The 17,670-nt window shown below is 37.7% G+C and overlaps 1 protein-coding gene across 3 annotated transcripts in view; it reads left to right on the top strand.

Moving 5' to 3' along the window:
* The window catches only part of NSMAF (neutral sphingomyelinase activation associated factor), a 39,049-nt gene extending 23,803 nt beyond the window's left edge, over positions 1-15,246 (top strand). For all 3 annotated transcript variants that reach the window (XM_048329189.1, XM_048329190.1, XM_048329191.1), the window contains 17 exons: positions 605-695; positions 789-852; positions 973-1,024; positions 1,957-2,077; positions 2,342-2,473; positions 4,223-4,265; positions 4,759-4,922; positions 6,375-6,483; positions 7,833-7,891; positions 8,338-8,405; positions 10,008-10,075; positions 10,301-10,424; positions 11,164-11,247; positions 12,242-12,392; positions 12,769-12,871; positions 13,837-13,946; positions 14,876-15,246. In XM_048329189.1, the coding sequence (XP_048185146.1) occupies positions 605-695; positions 789-852; positions 973-1,024; positions 1,957-2,077; positions 2,342-2,473; positions 4,223-4,265; positions 4,759-4,922; positions 6,375-6,483; positions 7,833-7,891; positions 8,338-8,405; positions 10,008-10,075; positions 10,301-10,424; positions 11,164-11,247; positions 12,242-12,392; positions 12,769-12,871; positions 13,837-13,946; positions 14,876-14,970 (1,638 nt within the window). In that variant the 3' untranslated portion in view covers positions 14,971-15,246. The remainder of the gene's footprint in view (positions 1-604; positions 696-788; positions 853-972; positions 1,025-1,956; positions 2,078-2,341; positions 2,474-4,222; positions 4,266-4,758; positions 4,923-6,374; positions 6,484-7,832; positions 7,892-8,337; positions 8,406-10,007; positions 10,076-10,300; positions 10,425-11,163; positions 11,248-12,241; positions 12,393-12,768; positions 12,872-13,836; positions 13,947-14,875) is intronic.
* Positions 15,247-17,670: the final 2,424 nt, after the last annotated feature.

Below are 17,670 nucleotides of genomic sequence, written 5' to 3'. Positions count from 1 at the left end.
TTATATTGATAAAAAAGATTAAAATATTTCAAAATCATATAGCTTCCTAAGGTTGTGGAAGGTGAGAATATGAACAATATTGTGTTTACAGTAACAGTATATAAAGTCTTCCTTCTAAGATCTGACTTTCCCCAAACTGTTATTGGCTTCATGCTTACTGCAGTAAAAGTTATTCTGTTTATATTTTGATATGTTGTAGAGTAATTCATAGGAGCTTCAGACAGGAAGGAATCTTCTAGGTTGATGAAAGTCAGTATGTTCTTCCATACTCTCATTAAACTTGATGTGAAAGACAAAAAGGAAGAATTTGTTTGCACTTCTTTGAATTTGAGTCACTGCAGTTGTGTTAAAGTGAGAGAGGAAAAAAACACTGAAAACCTGGTAGTTTTGGATGACCAGTTATAACAACTATTTTGCTGTGTTGATTTACTGCTCTGATTAAAGCTGCATGGTTATTAGAACTTAAGAGTTTTTATCATTAGAAGAAAAATTGAGGGTGGTCCTAATCTGTGTCTTTAAAAAGAAACAGTGTGTATGTGTTCAGTATTGAGAGAAAGCAGGAGTGCTGATTTGAAACAGACATTTCCTTCTTCCTGTGTTGCAGACACGTTATCAGGAAATGCCAGAGCCCAAGTTCATGTATGGAAGCCATTATTCTTCTCCGGGTTATGTTTTGTTTTATCTCGTTAGAGTTGGTAAGACAACTTTTATATGCTCTCTGAGCAGACAGTTACCTCCAAAGCAGACAGGGTTTGGAGCAAGCTGATGCTGTTTTTCTTTCTCCTAAGCTCCAGAATACATGCTCTGTCTGCAGAATGGGAAGTTTGATCACGCTGACAGAATGTTCAACAGGTTTGTTTACACTTTGTATATAACTAGGCTGGGTTTGTTTTCAAATATGCACCAATAGGGAGTGCGAAGCCTTAAAAATATTTTTTTCTAACAAATGTGTGATTGATCTGTATTATCTAGTATTGCAGAAACCTGGAAAAACTGTTTGGATGGTGCAACAGATTTCAAAGAGGTAAATGGTTGGAAAGTTATTCAAATCTTCTCATCTGTGCTTTGCTTTCTCATCTACTGTTAATTTGAGAGTGTTTGGTTGGAGTGTGTTAGGTTTTTTGTTCTTGTTTGTGCTTTTCAGTTGTGTGGGTTTGGTTTGGGGTTTTTTTTTAAGGCTGATGACTGCATTTTATGAATCCTTTATTAACTGTATATTAATCCTGTATCAGCTCCATGTTTGCTTGTCTGTGCCTGCTTTCTGGTTCTTAGTTTAACAGAAGTATCATTGTGAATCCCATTGGAAATACATGGGAATTACCAGAGTTATGGATTAATGCTGAAAAGATGCAATTTTATGTATTGTTTGCTGGAATCTTGTAAGGATTTGGATGTATAGCAATGCTACATTGAGAGAGTTAAACTGTAGTAGTATCTTGGGTTTTTGAGCCTTAAGAAACCCTAACTTGTAGAATACGTTGAGAATAATAAACTGTCACATAGTAAATACTGTTAAACTCCTTTATCAAAGAAACATTATTTAATACAGTGATGCTTTTTTAAAAAATAGTCTACAGTTAATGGTTAGATATGGTGGTATTTAAAGAATTGATTTAACCTCCGAAACTTCGGTCATAATTTTAGCTTTGTTCTAGATTTTAGTCTTGACTCTTACTTGATGTCCTAAAAATGAGAAGGTAGCTATGCAATGAGAGTTCTGAAGATATTCATAGATATTATGGATTTATATGTCACACATTACTTGTTAAAAATGTGTGCCACTCCAAATTTAGCAGTTTAGGTCAGAGAATTGTCTTGTAGGGAAAACCTGCCCAACTTTAGGGCTTGACATATGAACTTTAATAACTTTCTTTCCACTGAATGATCTATTTAAGTGATCAAAGCTAAGCTAATACCAAAACTTGGTTGTTTTTTGTTCTTTTTTTAAAATTCCAGTTGATTCCAGAATTTTATGAAAATGATTCTAGTTTTCTAGTAAACAGTTTGAAGTTGGACTTGGGAAAAAGGCAGGGTGGAAAGATGGTTGAAGATGTAGAGCTTCCACCCTGGGCATCAGGTAATAATAGTCAAACTTCTTGTATTTTTAATTAATTCAAGATTGCTGGAATCATGGTTTTTCCTCAAAAATGTCCATTCTGGTTTCTTCTAGATGAATTCTTTAAAACATTGACATAATTAATAGGTGCTTTTATTTTTTTGTAAAAAAATTGATGTTTAGCATGGGGGTGTTTGGTTGGCTTTTCAAGAAAGAGGAGGAAGAGAGATGGATATCAATATTGAATGGGATGTTTTCTCCTTTAATTAACCTTTCTCTTGTCAGGTCCTGATGACTTTCTTCGGAAGAGCCAAGAGGCTTTAGAAAGTCCATATGTATCAGAACATCTTCATGAGTGGATTGACATCATATTTGGCTACAAGCAGAAAGGAAGTGAAGCAGTTGCAGCTCACAATGGTAAATACACATTTATAGAACTAGCAAAAAAATAAAAAAGGGATGTTTCCACTAGGCAGGAATGGTAAATCACAACTTATCTGTAATGCTTATTTTCTGCTTTGAACGTTTGATCCTTATTTGAAATAGTGACTTATCTGGTAGTATTGCCTTCGTGGTGATTTGCATCTTTGAAGATGTGCTTCAGGGGGTGGACAAGACGATTCTGTAGCATTGCTGGGAATTGCTTGCACATCAGTGTGGCAATAGAGTATGGAATTAATGTTTCCTAATTAAAATGGGAGCCTGCAGGGTCTCCAAATAAACATGTATTTAACTTTCCTCCACTGTAATTTCAGTGACAGAATTTCAACGCAATTTCCCCCTCCTCCTGAGAGAATTGGCAAGGGAAGGAATGGGCTAGTGGGCTCCAGGTCTTTAGGAGCAAGCATGAAGGAAAAAGTGTCTTGGTTTGTCCTTGTATACATACATAAGACTGCATGTGAAATGCTTCACTGTTTACAGCCTTACTCTGAACATGTATCTCATCACTGTGGGCCCTTACAAAGGGGATGTTATGTGACTGCTGTGTAGATGTGTTTATTTACACCTGATAGTATTACCAATGATTAGCTTATTCATCAGTCTGATATTTTAGCTGTGTATGTTACTACCCAATAAGGAAATGCCCTCTTGGTAAAAAAAGAGTAGCAGATCAGATTTTTAGGATGTTTATTCCAGAAGCCCTGATCCTTTTGAAGGACTACAGGTAACAGCTAACATTGAGATAATTTGCACTTAACAACATAGAATATGTTTAGAAGAAAACCTTCCTACAATAGTGGTGAGGGTAGGAATAAACAACTCCTCATTTTGGTACTCAGTACTTTTTACTTCCAGGGTAAGGTAGTTGAGATAGGACTTGTTTTGTTGGGTGGTGGGGATTTTGGTTTTTGTTGGTTTGTTTTGGGGTTTTTTTTTCTGTTTGCTTGGGGGTGTTTTGGGTAGTTTTCCTGTTGTTCATTTCTCTTCAGTGTACTTTCTCCACATGCCCTCAACATATGATGGGCTATATTTTAGAATTTCAGGGTTTGGCATCCAGTCATACTGTGAGTATAAGTGTCAATTACCACAGACTGTAAATACAGTAAATCAGCATATAAATTATGGCACCTATATTTTTACCTCTCAGAAGAGAGCACTAATGAGAGCACGTTTTATGCATAATGTGCTGCTTCTGCTGCAGTACGGAATTTTATTAGCATAATGAATTGCAGACACTTAAGTAGGTAAGAGGCAGAAGGGATCTATGTATGAAGGAAGTCATGTCAAAGTAAATAATCTTAAGCAGAGGCCTCAACGTCATTTGCGTCATGGCAATTCACCTGGAAAGGTGAATACACAAACCTTTCTGATCGTTCTTTATTACTTTCTGTTCCCTGTCTAAAAATTAACCAGAATTAACCAGTTAAGGAACTGTGCTTGCTTGGTTATTTACTTATTTGTTTATTTATTGGGGTATTTAATGAAGTTTAAATAAGTGATCCTTCCTTTATGAAAGTACTGATTTCTTCTGGAACTTTCTGAAAATCTCTTAGAAATCCTAAACTTTTTTGGGTAAAAAAATCCAGGATTAAAATGTAAGACCTCAAACTCTAATGCCTACTGAAATAGCTTATTTGTGAGTTTAAAAATGCAGCTTTGTTTATAGGAAGACAAACAAAATGAGCCTTGTATATCTACATTGTACAAATAAACTTTTTCTTCCAGTGTTTCACCCATTAACTTATGAAGGAGGAGTGGATTTAAACAGGTAATTAACAAGAATCTGAATGTTTTTGTTAAAGCAGTTAGCTAAGTTTCTCAGTATCTCTTGAAGTTCTCTGCTAGCTGTAGAAGGGCTCTGTATATGAACGGTGTTTCTCTTCCATTTTATACTCCCAAATATGCAGAGAACCAGCATCCTGTTCTCAGTTCTAGCTTGCATTGAAAGATTGTTACTTGAACATATCTTCAGTCTGGCTTTCATGAAATTGCTTCATTTTTTCAGTCATTGAGAATATTGTCATTTTTTCAGTCATTGAGAATATTGTCATTTTTTCAGTCATTGAGAATATTGTCATTTTACATAAAGAAAATTAAAAAGCTGTTATATGATTATGAATCTGCAGTAAATCAGTTCTTTAAGAATGTGTGATGGCCTATAGTGCTGTAGTAACTGCACATGCAGGCCCATGCCTTCAGGGGAGGGAAGGGAAAAGTAGTACTTGTCTCCTTGGCTTAATTATATATCTTGTTTTGTAAAGTATTATGGACCCCAATGAAAAAGTAGCTCTGCTGACACAAATCCTGGAGTTTGGACAGACGCCAAAACAGTTGTTTACAACCCCTCATCCTCGAAGGATAACTCCAAAATTGAAAAGCTTGTCTCGAACATCTAGTCACAGCATTTCCATAACTGAGTCTCCAGGTAAATGTTTAGTAGATAAACTGACAATGTAAAGGATTTGTAATTTTCAGTAGTATCTTTCTCCCACAGGATCTCATTATACAACTCTCTTGGCTACTTTCCCTGTAAGCCAATCCAAGATAAACCCATGAACTAAATCTTAAAGAAAAACAAACTAGACCAGTTTAAAATTTGAAAATACAGATGTTGCCCTGTATTTTGCCTTCTGTTCCAGTGTTCTCCTCTGGGACTGTTCAACCTCTGTTTCTGAAGGTGTGGGAAGGCTGTTGTCCCAGCCTTTCCTGACACTTCAAATTCAAGCTGATGTGACAGCAGTTGCACTGACCATATCTGCAGGCATTTTAAATTATGTAAAGATTTGTTTGGCTTTTTAACAGGAATGTCTTAGGGGTAATCAGTTAATTGGCTTGATCAAAGTAAACCCTAAGAACTTATATTAAGCATCTGAATTTTTTTCCCTTTTCCATGACTTGAATGAAAATCTGAAGGGATTTTTTTTTTTCCCCTGTACATACTGTAGGGCCAGAGTTGACTGAATAACTTTCTTCAAGAAAATGATTGTAATGCCCTCACAGGCTTCTGTTCAAGGCAGGACTTAACACCATTTCTCTGAAACTAAGATGCTCTTGTCTTCATAATGTATATAGTGATTTAACTATAAATTGGGCTGAAGATTCAGCCCAGGTATCACTTGGAAAGGTTTTTCACATTTGATTGTCTTTAATTCACTTACCATTTGATGACCTTCACTTTTAAGCAGAGGAATGACAATGAGTGCTACTTAGCATGGCAACCTGTAGCATCCAGGTGGCAAGAGTGGCTTTGGAAGTTGTATGTGGTGATAGTAATGGTCATATGTATTAAGTAGATGTGGTGGTTTGCTGCCTAGAGTCATTAATTCACACATTAACAGTTTCTCTTGGGTTTGACCTTTTTATAATAATCGACATCTAATTATCTCAATTTTGTCACATTTTTCGTCCGTTAGCTTTTGCAACAGTGAAATGAAGTTGTGACACTCTTAACAGAATGCAACAGAATAATAAAATCATATACTGTATTGTAGCAGTAAATGGCTTTTCTAGTTTTTTTCCATCTGGAAAGGCCTTGACATTTCAAAGGCCATCAGAACATCACTGCAGAGTTTTTGGGTTTTCTTTTTTGTTTGTTTGTTTTCCATTTTGGAATTATGTTCTATAAAGTCTGCAGTTTAAAAGCACTAATTTGGTGAGAAAAATCCTGGTTTTGACTGTGTAAGCCTATGCAAATTCAGGAAGAGATTTGGGAAAAAAGTTAGTGATCTTGTCACTCTCTGCATTAGCCTAAGGGTCTTATTCCTGAAGCTCTGCATGATTTCTGTACTTTCATATTTATGTCAGCTACCTAGGTATTAGAAATATGTCTTTTTATTTTCTCTTTGTGATGAAACTTTATCGTGGCATTTTATTGCAGTTTCTCCAAATGAAGAATCATTTGAAGATTTGACAGAAGAAAGTATAACACTTGCCTGGAACAATATTGCCAAACTAAAATTAGATAAGCAATATAAAATTCACAAAGAGTAGGTACTATTCTTTTCAGTCAAAATTCTTCCATTAAATTGGGGTGGGAGATCTGTTTATCAATCTGAATGATGGGTTAGGGTTTAAGGTAAATACTTTTCTTTGTGAGATGACTTAGTGATTTGATTATGCAAGATTAATTTGAGTATATGATGGGTTGTGAATCCAGAGAAGGTATTTGTCAGCTTGATTTTTGCTGCTGTTTTTCCTTAGCTCTAGAGCTATATAAGTTCATTACCATTTTAGTAGCTGAAGCAGATATTGATTACCGTTTTCTAAAACTGATAACAGCAGCCAGATAAAGACTTCTGTTTATTTTTTTATAACACCAGGAGGACCAAACTTCTTCATCCCATCTGATTTGAATTGTTAAACACTTAAGTTTTTCTACTGTACACCTCAAGCTGCTGCTGTGTGAGCAGTTTGCCAAGTCTCCAGCTATAGGTTTTCAGTTAATCCAGGTACCAAACTACTGTTCTGATGGATTCCTAGGGAGTCAACAGTCAGTAGGGGCACTCAGGTGGACTTTGAAAATACCTAATAATGAACAATGGCAGCTATATTTTAAAGAACAGATTTTTCTTTGGCCCCATCTCTTGTCCTAGTGACTGGGCTGGTTATGAGGATTTCTTACTACCTTGAGTCCAGCTACTTTCTTGGTGACTGTAATCCAATCTAGGAAAACATTATCACGTCCCTAAAACAAGGTAATATTTTTAGTGAGAAACCTGTTACCAGACTGTTAGCATTAGAGAAATCCTGATCCTGAAGAGACTCAAATTTCAGCTTCTGATTATTTTTATTACTTTTTTTTTTTTTCCTCTGAAGACTGCTGAGAAATAATGAGACACAGAGCTGTGTAACAGAACTTTGGCTGTGCAGGATGCTCTGGGCTTCCTAATTCCCTGACATAAGCTTTGTCTAAATTTCTACCTATAGTGACTTTGCCAATGTCAACTTAAAGGAGAAAAGATGTGCAAGTTCCAATTCCTGACACTTGGGGTATTCAGTATCTGCTTGTAGGCAGCTTCCTGACTATTTGTAGCTAATCCAAAATTGGAAAACTAAATGTGAAACCATTTATCCTCTCACATGGGCAAGTCCCTCCTGATGAAGATGGAGTTCTTACAGAACACTATGGGGATCCTGTCCTGGTGTTTCACATATTATGTCAAGGTATATTTTTGTCTCTAGGCAGATAACACACCACTGAAGTGTTTTTATTCTCCTTGAATGTCTTAGCTCTTACAGAGCTCAAATAACAGATTTCAGCTGTAGTCTGTTTACAGTATGGTGGTTAAGTTTCAAAACCTATGAAGTCACCCACAAGCTTACTTGTATTAAACAGGGCAATTACTGGAATAGCTGTCACTTGCAATGGGTCTTCTGTTTTCACTACCTCCCAGGGTAAGTACTGCACAGGTATTTACCAACCTGCAGTGTAAATGCAGGTTTATGGGGTTTTTCAACAAAAGGGCATGAAACTGAAATATATATCTGATGTAATTAAATAGCTTAACTATATGAATTTGCTCTGTTTTAGATGATTTTGACTCAAGCATTTCAGTATTATTTAGGCTTGGAAGATAATTTCAGTAATAATAATAATGGAAGTTTGTCCATTTAGATACCAGAGTTCTCTTGGAGTTTGATGAGCTTGGGGTAGTCCATCTGTAACTGGTACAAAACAGGGTGGTTCCAGGCCCAAGTCACAGGCCTTATAAAGAGTTTCTCAGAGACTATGAGAAACCTGTGTCTGCTTCCCATAGTAAGATATTCAAGCAGGAACAAAATTATTAGCTTCTAGAATATAAAATAGTCCTTTTATCTTCTGTTTTGTCCCTTGTCCCCAGATTCAACTTTGAAGATGTTTTCCAAAGAATCAAAAACCATCCAGAGAAGTGTGTCCTTTTCAAATATGGTAAGTTGCTGTCAAAATAAGGAGATCATTGGAAATCTTCTGAAAGCTGCTCAGAGAGATGGCTCTTAGCATCCATCAATGCCTCTTTTCTTTCTCCTCCCTACTCAGTTTTATTGTGTGTGAATAATTTAGCAGAGTGAATTGAGACTCTGTCAGGCCACCAGAGAGACAGCACATTCTGCAGACATGGGGAAGGAGCATTAATTGGTTACACTGGCTGTGTTCTGAGTTGCCCTGCTATCCAGGGAAGAACTTGTGGTAGACAAAGATAGTCTGGCATCAGCAGAGGTGTCTTCCTGAGCAATCTTGAACTACCATTGGGACCAGAATTGCAAAGCTTAAATTCCACCCATGTGCTTACATCCAGCATTGCCTTACTGCACCCAAGTGTTTGAAGCCTGAGTCAGCCAGCAAAGGAAAACCAAGCACAGGGAGTGGAATCTGTGCTGGGTGAAAATGAGCCATCCTTCCTCCATGAGCAATGATCTCAGCAACTTCTGAAAAACATTTTTCCCCTGCTCCTAAAAGAGCTGGCAAATGGATTCTGAATTTGATTTTCTGTGCTTGAGCACTGTGGCCAGACCTGGGTCATAAAGATACACTCCCAGTTGTCATGTTCAGTCTTGTATTGGTGCAAGACACCAAGATACATCAGTTTTCTCTCTACCATCATCTCTGGGGGGAACGAGAATGGCAAATGTGTTGCCCAGACAGAAGCCATAGCATGTCCTGAGTGGTCCCCAAGTAAGGTGCAGGATCAAGAGCCTGTGGTCTGCCGTGGGACACACTAGCAGGTGAATCGAGATACATCAATTCCTAATGCTTCAGCAAAGGGAAACTTTGGAATGTTGCTTCTTGGCACTGTGAAAAGGGAGCTCTTTGACTCCTAAGCAAAAAGTCTGTTTTTCATGAGGAGGTCTTGTATACTCTTATTCTTCTCCCCTGTAGCTTTAGTGCTGATCTAAACACTTACAGTAATGTAGTACAGCAAGAAGTAGTCTCTACAGTCCAGCGGCTTACTGTTCTTCAAGCAGACCTAAAACATGACCAGTAATGACATCAGGTAGACGCACTGGGCTGATTGTTGGTTTTTTCCTTGCCATTTCCAGTGATAGTAATGTAACTGAGCAGGTATCTGTAAATGTTTCTTGTTGAGAATAGCAGGAATTACTTATATTTGTTCTTTGGAAGAGCTGAGCTGATAAGTACCTGTGATGGAGAACAAACATCAAAAGAAATCTGCATTTTTAGTTTCTGTTAGCCATTTGAGTCCAGAATTGACAGCAGCTTAAAAGATGATCTGACCCAGTTACTTCTGAGTGAGGAATTACATACTTCAATATACCAGCTTCTTTGGAAAGATCTCTCAGTTCTGCATGTATTTCTGAATGTCTCTGCTACCTTTATTTAACAGAGATGAAGTATTCTTGCTGTTCAGTGTCCAGCCTCTTAAGGTTTTTCTTGGTCAGTGTTCATATAACATCTGCATGTTGTTTACAGAAGATTAAAATGCTTCTTGTTCTCCAAAAGCATGTTAATATACTTTTATTGAATTTGGGGTAAGAAATTGAATACTACTTTTTTTTTTTTTTTTTTTTACAGGCTTTGTCATCTTGTCTGATCTTACCAGGAGATACCACTGTCATAAGTTCTTCATGGGACAATCATATGTGTGTATTTATTTCCTTTTGACTTTATTGAATTGCATGGGGTGCCTTGGTTGTTTTGTTTATGGTTTTAGATAATGATACAGAAATTCGTAGTTAAAACAGTGTCTGTTTCTATTTCTTCCCATTAGATTTCCATTAGAAACTACAGAAACAAAGTTACTTTATCTAGAAAAAAAACCCTTAAGTTTTACAAAATGTAATGCTTTTGTAACCTTCCTCTGTTAGATATTTTTATTCAATTGCATTTGGAAGACAGCAAGACATCCTAATGGGCCATGATGATGCAGTCAGCAAGATCTGTTGGCGTGATGGGCGCTTATATTCTGCATCTTGGGATTCCACTGTGAAGGTTTGTAGATGGGGTTGTTACAGTTGCATAATTATTTATAGCCAGCACTTTGTAATATTCAGCCAGCCAAATGCTTTGGGCTGGATGTACCTCTGGTACTAGAGTAATAACCTAGCTAGTATCACAGTAAGTTTACTTTAGAGTTTATTTTTCATTTAGCTTTAGCTCAACTGTTTCAAAGCTAAAGTGTTATTTTTCAAGAAATTTCATTCATTCTAACTTTACTGTAAAAAATAAGGATTCTGAAGACAAACTGTATTTGTTGGAGGAACTGGAATGTTTTGTGACTTTGGTGATTCTGTTCCCGGGGTGGAATAGACTTCCAAAATGTTTAATAATTTTGTAGTTTACATTCTTCAGCTAAGAGGACCAGAAACTTGCTAATTTTAAAGAGCATGCCTACAGTTAGGTGGAAAGATAATTTGGAAGCTAGACACAGGAAATAATTTCCCGAAGACTGCTGCGTATGACTTTTTGGCAAGTACACACTCAGTGCAGTGATATACCCGCTCTTAGGTAAGCTCTGTAGCTATCTGGAGTCAGGAGAGTCATCTTTAGCACGTGGCTCTGCTTAGGGTAAATGAGTTCAGGTGCCATTTCTTGCTGTGTTCTGCCATGTAGGCAAGGCCCACAGTGAACACCAGCAGTCCTCCTTGTAATGTGAGAGTTCAGCACTGGAGGAACTCATCTGGGGTTATACTACTGCTTCCTTGAGCAAACTTAACTATCTGTGTTGTAGGTGTGGCACTGTGTTCCTGGAGAGACCTTGAGCAATAAAAAACACCACTTTGAACTGCTTGCAGAGTTAGAACATGATGTTAGTGTAAGTATGTTACAGTATCTCAGAATAATAAAATTAATTGATCATTTAAATCATGATCTAGTGGTAAAGCACAAGGGTTGGGTTAGGGGCTGAGGAGTGTGTTTTGGGAAATGTGTATGGGGGCTTTTTGTTGTGTTTTGGGGTTTTCACTGTCTGATGGTTCTGCTCCCTGCTTCATTGAAAGGCCCACTTCTGGGGACTGAAGCACCAGTGTAAACAGAGGTTTCTTAATTTGTCTTGCTCAGCTTGTGTGCACAGAATTCCTATGGGGGCAGGAAGGATTGGGTGGCTTTTGTTTGCTTCTTTGGTTTTGAAAACAGACTAATCTTTTTTCAAGTGTTTTGATTGTTACAGCTTCCCCTTAATGTAAGGCAAGCAAATGAAAAAGAATTCCTGAGTTGTTTACTATGTTATCAAATATCTTAGTGAATTTCACTGTAAATATATAAACACATTGTGTGCAATGAATCATAAATGTGTAACTGCATACTTTTGTTTATAGCCTCTAATGTCAGCCTAGTAAGATACTTAGAATTACTGTATTCTAAACCTCCTAAGAGTTAGGTTTTTTAACAGGTCACGTTGGCAAATAGTGAAACAGTTCTGGTAATATTTAAGAACTGTAGCCAAGAGAACTGGAAACACTGATGGGTAGGAAGTTTTTTAAAAGTGAAAATTTTACCGTTAAGGGTAGAGTCTGGCATTTAGATGGAGAGTATAGGTACTAAAAGCAATATGAAATGTTACTTAGCATTTCTGATTCAGCAAAGCAAAAGCCTTTTAAAATATCTTTAAGTGACCTATTTTTTCTTTTTATAGTTCAGATTTTTCATACTTGTACTTAATTTAAGGATGTTGAGAATTAAATTCAAAGCTTTTCATAAATAAAATATCATCTTAGGGATAATGGGCTTGTTTTGTGTATGTTTAAAACCTGTCTCAAGATGGCTTACATGAAAGAATAGGAAAAATCATGGGATGTTTAACTTCCTAGGTAAATACAATCGACCTTAATGCTGCAAATACCATACTGGCATCTGGAACCAAAGAAGGTACCATTAGTGTTTGGGATGTTTCTACAGCAACAGTGTTGCACCAGTTGCCATGTCATTCTGGGACTGTATTGCATTCTGCTTTTAGTCCTGGTATGTTGGATTTCTGTTTTTAATATGCACTGTTGGGAGTTTCAAAGGGAATCTTATTCCTGGTATCTTTCCTATTAGAACTACTGCTTTAAGGGGAATGGTGAGATGTTTTGGATTGTCACACATCTCCACTGTAACGAATTTAATTGTACACAAGGCCATGCTAGGCTGTAGACCAGTGGTCTAGATTCTAAACCAATCTTGTTTATCTTTGCTTGCTTAGAGACTTAATTTCCAGTAAATTATTTATAGATAAGTAGGTCAGGCAATGTCATATCCAACATGCTGATCACAGAGTGCTTTAGTAACTAGAACCGAATGTCTGAACATGCATTGTTGTTGTTGTTTCTTTTGTTTGCTTTCTTCTTTTGTACAGACAGCAGACATCTACTGAGCACAGGAGAGGACTGTTGTTTTAAAGTAATAGATGTACAAACTGGAATGCTCATATCTTCTGTGACTGCTGAAGAGCCACAGAGGTAATGCTGAGAACATGCAGGTTACGGAGGTGCATGGAGATAGTTGGTGACAGCAGAGTGGAAAGGGCAGTAATACTGGGAACTTTTTGTTGAATCACTTTTTAGAGGGCAAAGGCTGACACTCTATCATGTTGTGTGCATTATGATCAAGCTTTCCAAACTGGGGCAAACTCAAACAGCTAAGTAAATAACTTTTCAACAACAACTTTAATGTCCTTTAAAGATGATGAGATCTGTAGCTAACCAGCTCTTCCAGCAGCTGAGCTACTGAAATTTCTAATAAGGTGACAATTTTCTTACTTAAATCATCGCTATAGCTAATAATTGATTCTTTGGTTTTGTTTTGGGGGGTTTGTTTTAATGTTTTCTTTTTATTTCAATGATCTTAAAAAATGATTGGCTATTAAAATCAAAGACTGATCACCTTTTTCCAGCAACTGAGATGTATACAGTTATTTATGGTTTATCAGGTAAACAGATGGAATGCTTACTCAGTTACTGGAGTAAAAATATAGCAGCTATACATGGAGTACACTTGTTCACTTTTTTGTGGGTATATCTAAACATACACATGTTCACATATATATTTTCACTAGTTATTTACCTGAAAGTCATCTTTGCAGTTCAAATGATTGTTTCAGGAATATGAAGTGGCAGAAGTGATGGCTCATGAGAGCACGGGGATATCACACACGTGTAGCTGACTGGGTCCTCTTCTGTTAGGGGATTGTTTTATCCTCTGCCAGGGGCAGGCCTAGCTAGATCTAGGGCAGTCAGAGAAGCAAGTTTGGGTCATGACTCTTTAAAATAATTTGGGAATAATCTTTCCAGAAAGACTGTGTTAAAAAGTGGAGTTTCCTTTGATTTCATATCTCTATTTCCAATTCTTTTTTGACCTAGTTTGGAAATGTTTGGCTGTCATTATGTAAAAGCTTGGCATGAACTAATTTCAGACTTACTTGCAGGTGCTTCAAGTGGGATGGAAATACCATCTTATCAGGCTCTCAATCTGGTGAATTACTGATTTGGGACATTCTTGGAGGAAAAGTTATTGAAAGAATCAAAGGGCATACAGGTATGCCTGAAGTATTCCCATTCTCAAACTGAATGCAAGATTTCTATTTTCCAGTTCTTTTAGTACTGAAAACTTTGACTCATCTGCTCAGCCCAGCAGGCTGTTCCTGATGTCAGCTTTACATGAAACACCAGAATTAAAAGTAGGTCCATGTGAGCTGCCTAGGAAATCTAACAACAGTGGAGGAATATTGCTGTTTACCAGACTGGCCAAAGGGAAATTACTCTCAATTTTTCTAGTTCACACAACACTGCAAAAGCCAAACTTTTTCTACCTCTTGGCCCACAAATACAGTATAGACTGCACTGTATCCTTTGTCATGGTCTGTCCAGGCTGAGTCTAACAATGTTAAATAAAGTTTACTAGAGAACTTGGTTTGGATGGGGATTTATAGGCTGATGAAATATATCTATATAGTCTCAGGACATCAGCAACCAGAATGTGTGGAGAAAACTGAATAAAACTGAGGTCGTTTAAGTTTTTAAGGCTATTTAACTAAAAACAGTTGTTTCAAACTTCCCTACTGTAAGTTTTACTCTGGAACTTGACCTGTGGAGAGATCATTCTGGGCTTCTAAGGCATGTGCTACAAGATGTGAATACACTTTTAACATGAAAATTCCAAATGGCAGAGTAAAAAAGCTCATTCTCCATGAATGCTTTCCTTAGTTGCCATCTGCATTCTACACTGCAGTGGTGATGTCCCTCTAGTACCAAAAGTCAGCTGAGGCAATGGAGCATGAGATCATCACTGTGAATACGAGCAGCTACCTACAAGCCTACTAAAATTCCTCTTCGCATATATGGTGTCACTGAAATGTAATGATCAGACTGTGCTAAACTCTCTTAAAAAGATCTGTTCTGTCATCTCGAGTACCACACTCATTTGCATTTGGATTTGTTTGTTTTTTGCTTTGTTTTGTTTCCCAGGTGCTGTAATGTCCATGTGGATGAATGAACAGTGCAACAGTGTTATTACAGGAGGGGAAGACAAACAAATCATGTTCTGGAAACTGCAATACTAAGTGCCTTTCCCTCCATTTAAATGAACTGTAATTTTAAACCAGACCTTTTAAAGGAATTTAACTGCGTGCAATGATGGCTGCTGAAGTTCAACCAGATAGGAAGCTTTGTTCACCTACAACTTTCTATGTTATGGTGACTTTACTGAGAGCTCTTAACTTCCATAGAGTATGCATTTGTTTTTCATGGACTATCATACTGAAATTGCTTGTCTAAAATGAGATCTGATATGAAATTAAAGACTTATTTTTCTGTAATTAAAGAGCTCTTAACCTGCAGTCATTGTTTGATTTACATGGAATGCATCAGAGCTTGCTGTTTGAACTGCTTTGAAAGAAGCAGCATTTGCATTCTTAATTTAAGCCTTTTCAGGTATGTGCAGCTTAATGCTGTCATGTCTCGTGCCATAATGCATGCACATTGTGTGAAATCAACCTTTCTTTTTAGTAGAGATGCACGTGATTGTAAATACTGCTTTGAACATCACAGCAGCTGCTGTTCTGAGCAGTCCTCAGTCTGGGCTCCTAGATAGACTTCAGCTGTGGCTATTTGCAAAGGCATAGAGCACACTAAGAACATATTTTCTCTTGCTTTTTCCTGCCAAACAACAGCACTAATGTATTGGTCTGAAAAGAAGACAAGCATAAAGTTGATCTCCTAACAGACCAACTACACCTACATGTACTGGGATAAATATTCCCCTAATCCTGTGCCTGAAGTTAGAGCATAAAAGACTATCACTCTTCCTTTTCCTTATTTATAGTACTATCCTTCAGCATTTTCATGTTTTGTTTTCTCAACCTTCTTTAATGCAAATCACCTTTGGGATGGAATTTCAGTATGGCATTTAAACAGAGCTAGAATTCCTGGGTTTACCCAATTCCCCAACTGTCTTAACCCAGGCACAAAGCAATGTTGCACAAGGATTACTTTCTCTGTAGAACTTCAGGGTATCATTTGCTGGGAGGAGCTGTTTTGAAGTGAAAGACTTGGCATTGTAAAACAACTGGCTTAGGATTAGGGGCTGTTCTCTCATTCCCCTGATCTTTTATTGTGTTGGAGTGTGAGCTTATTTTTCAGAAAGGTAGTGGTATTAAACCAAAGTGGTATTTCTTTCAGCTGCACTATGCACTGGGTATTTATGTAATCAATGAGTGTGTGTGGCTATGTCACACATGGCAAAAGACTAAGCCATACCATGCGTTCCTGCTGTACCAGTCTTAATCTTGCAGAGCAATGTTTGATGTCTGCTCTGTTTCTTCACCTTTCAGTTTATTTATTTCCCAAACATACTCTGGTGTAGACAAAGAAGACAGAATGTGATTTTTCTACACATGCCTGGAAACGGCTCGGGTGAATTCTGGATTGTCCTTTGTCACTAGGGGGCCTCCTGCTGAGCTAAACCGGAGGAAAATGACCCTGAAGCTTGTGACCCCTCAGTTCTGAGTTAAACTACCTCAAACAACATACCCTGTTTTGGTTCAACAGGGTTGCATGGTATGCAGAGCATAGGAGTGCAGCTGAGGTTTACCTTCTGCTGTAAAGCATGCCCTAAAACAGAGCACTCACCCACTGCTTCATTGCCTAAAGCAGCCATAGCTTTTGAAAAGGGAAAAACCAGTCAAGTTAACCACGGTGCCTTGATATTTCCTTGCAGTTTATTTGAATTTATGTACATGCATTTAACCCTAAGTTACTCTTCAATGCTAGCTGATTCCTACCTTAAAAAAGAGCTTTTTGATTATTCTTTTACTTCTGGTTGCTACCTGCTATAGCTGGAAGGTCTTGTACTGAAATGCTACCCGTTTTTTCCAATGGATTGCCCCACTAGTTCCAGCAATCTGCCTGGTAACAAAAAAAAATAACTATGGTCATCTTCTATTCCCCAACATATTTTTGTCTTGGGTTTTTGTTCGTTTTTTTTTTTTAGTTTTAGCCAGTCTTGTTCTTAGTAGGGAGTCACAAGATTTAAGTGACCAAATGCCACTGGTTAAGCTGTAAATAAAGAGTTTTAAAGCCCCATTAGCTCTAGAATCAGCCCTTGCTGACTCATCTGCTCCTAAGTGAAAACAGGTTAGAAAGAGAGATGAGTGTCTAGGCTCCAGGGATTTCACAGCTAAGCTAAGGAGCTTGGCAAAGCCCTTAGAGATGACTGCAGGCACAAGGCCTAGCCCATGGGGCTGAATTATACCAATGCTACATGAAGCCACCAATTACTGCCAGTGTAGGCTTGCCACAGTGGTTCCAGAGACACATCATTTAGCAACCAAACTGTCCCCTTCAATTGGCTTGCAGGATGAATTTGATCACATCTCCAGCCTGAAGTACTGTAATGGTTTTCTCTGGGTTACCATAACTGAGAAATTCATTTGAGAAACAGCAAGCTCCACAGCAAGACTTCTCTTGACAGGCAGAGCTGAGCTTACACTGCTGAACTTCACTCCTCCCAGAAGAGCAGGTTTCCCAACCCTGCTTTTTCTACAAAAAGGAAAAGCTACACTTAGCTACACATGCTGAGGAACTGACAGGTGAGACTGTTTATTGCAGACTGCCAAGCTCTGAAGTGTTTGCTTTTCATTTTGGTGTGATCTCTTATAATCTTTTGCAGTGTATGTCCTTTAAATGGACAAGCAAGAAAATAATTAAGAGGCCACCATCCCCAGACCAGTTCAGGATCCAAGTCAGTTCTGAAGGAATAGCTA

This window comes from Corvus hawaiiensis, chromosome 26 (assembly GCF_020740725.1).
Source record: "Corvus hawaiiensis isolate bCorHaw1 chromosome 26, bCorHaw1.pri.cur, whole genome shotgun sequence".
In the NCBI taxonomy this organism is placed as follows: domain Eukaryota; kingdom Metazoa; phylum Chordata; class Aves; order Passeriformes; family Corvidae; genus Corvus; species Corvus hawaiiensis.
The sequence above is the reverse complement of the archived record's forward strand: the minus strand, read 5'-3'. Positions and strand labels throughout refer to the sequence as shown.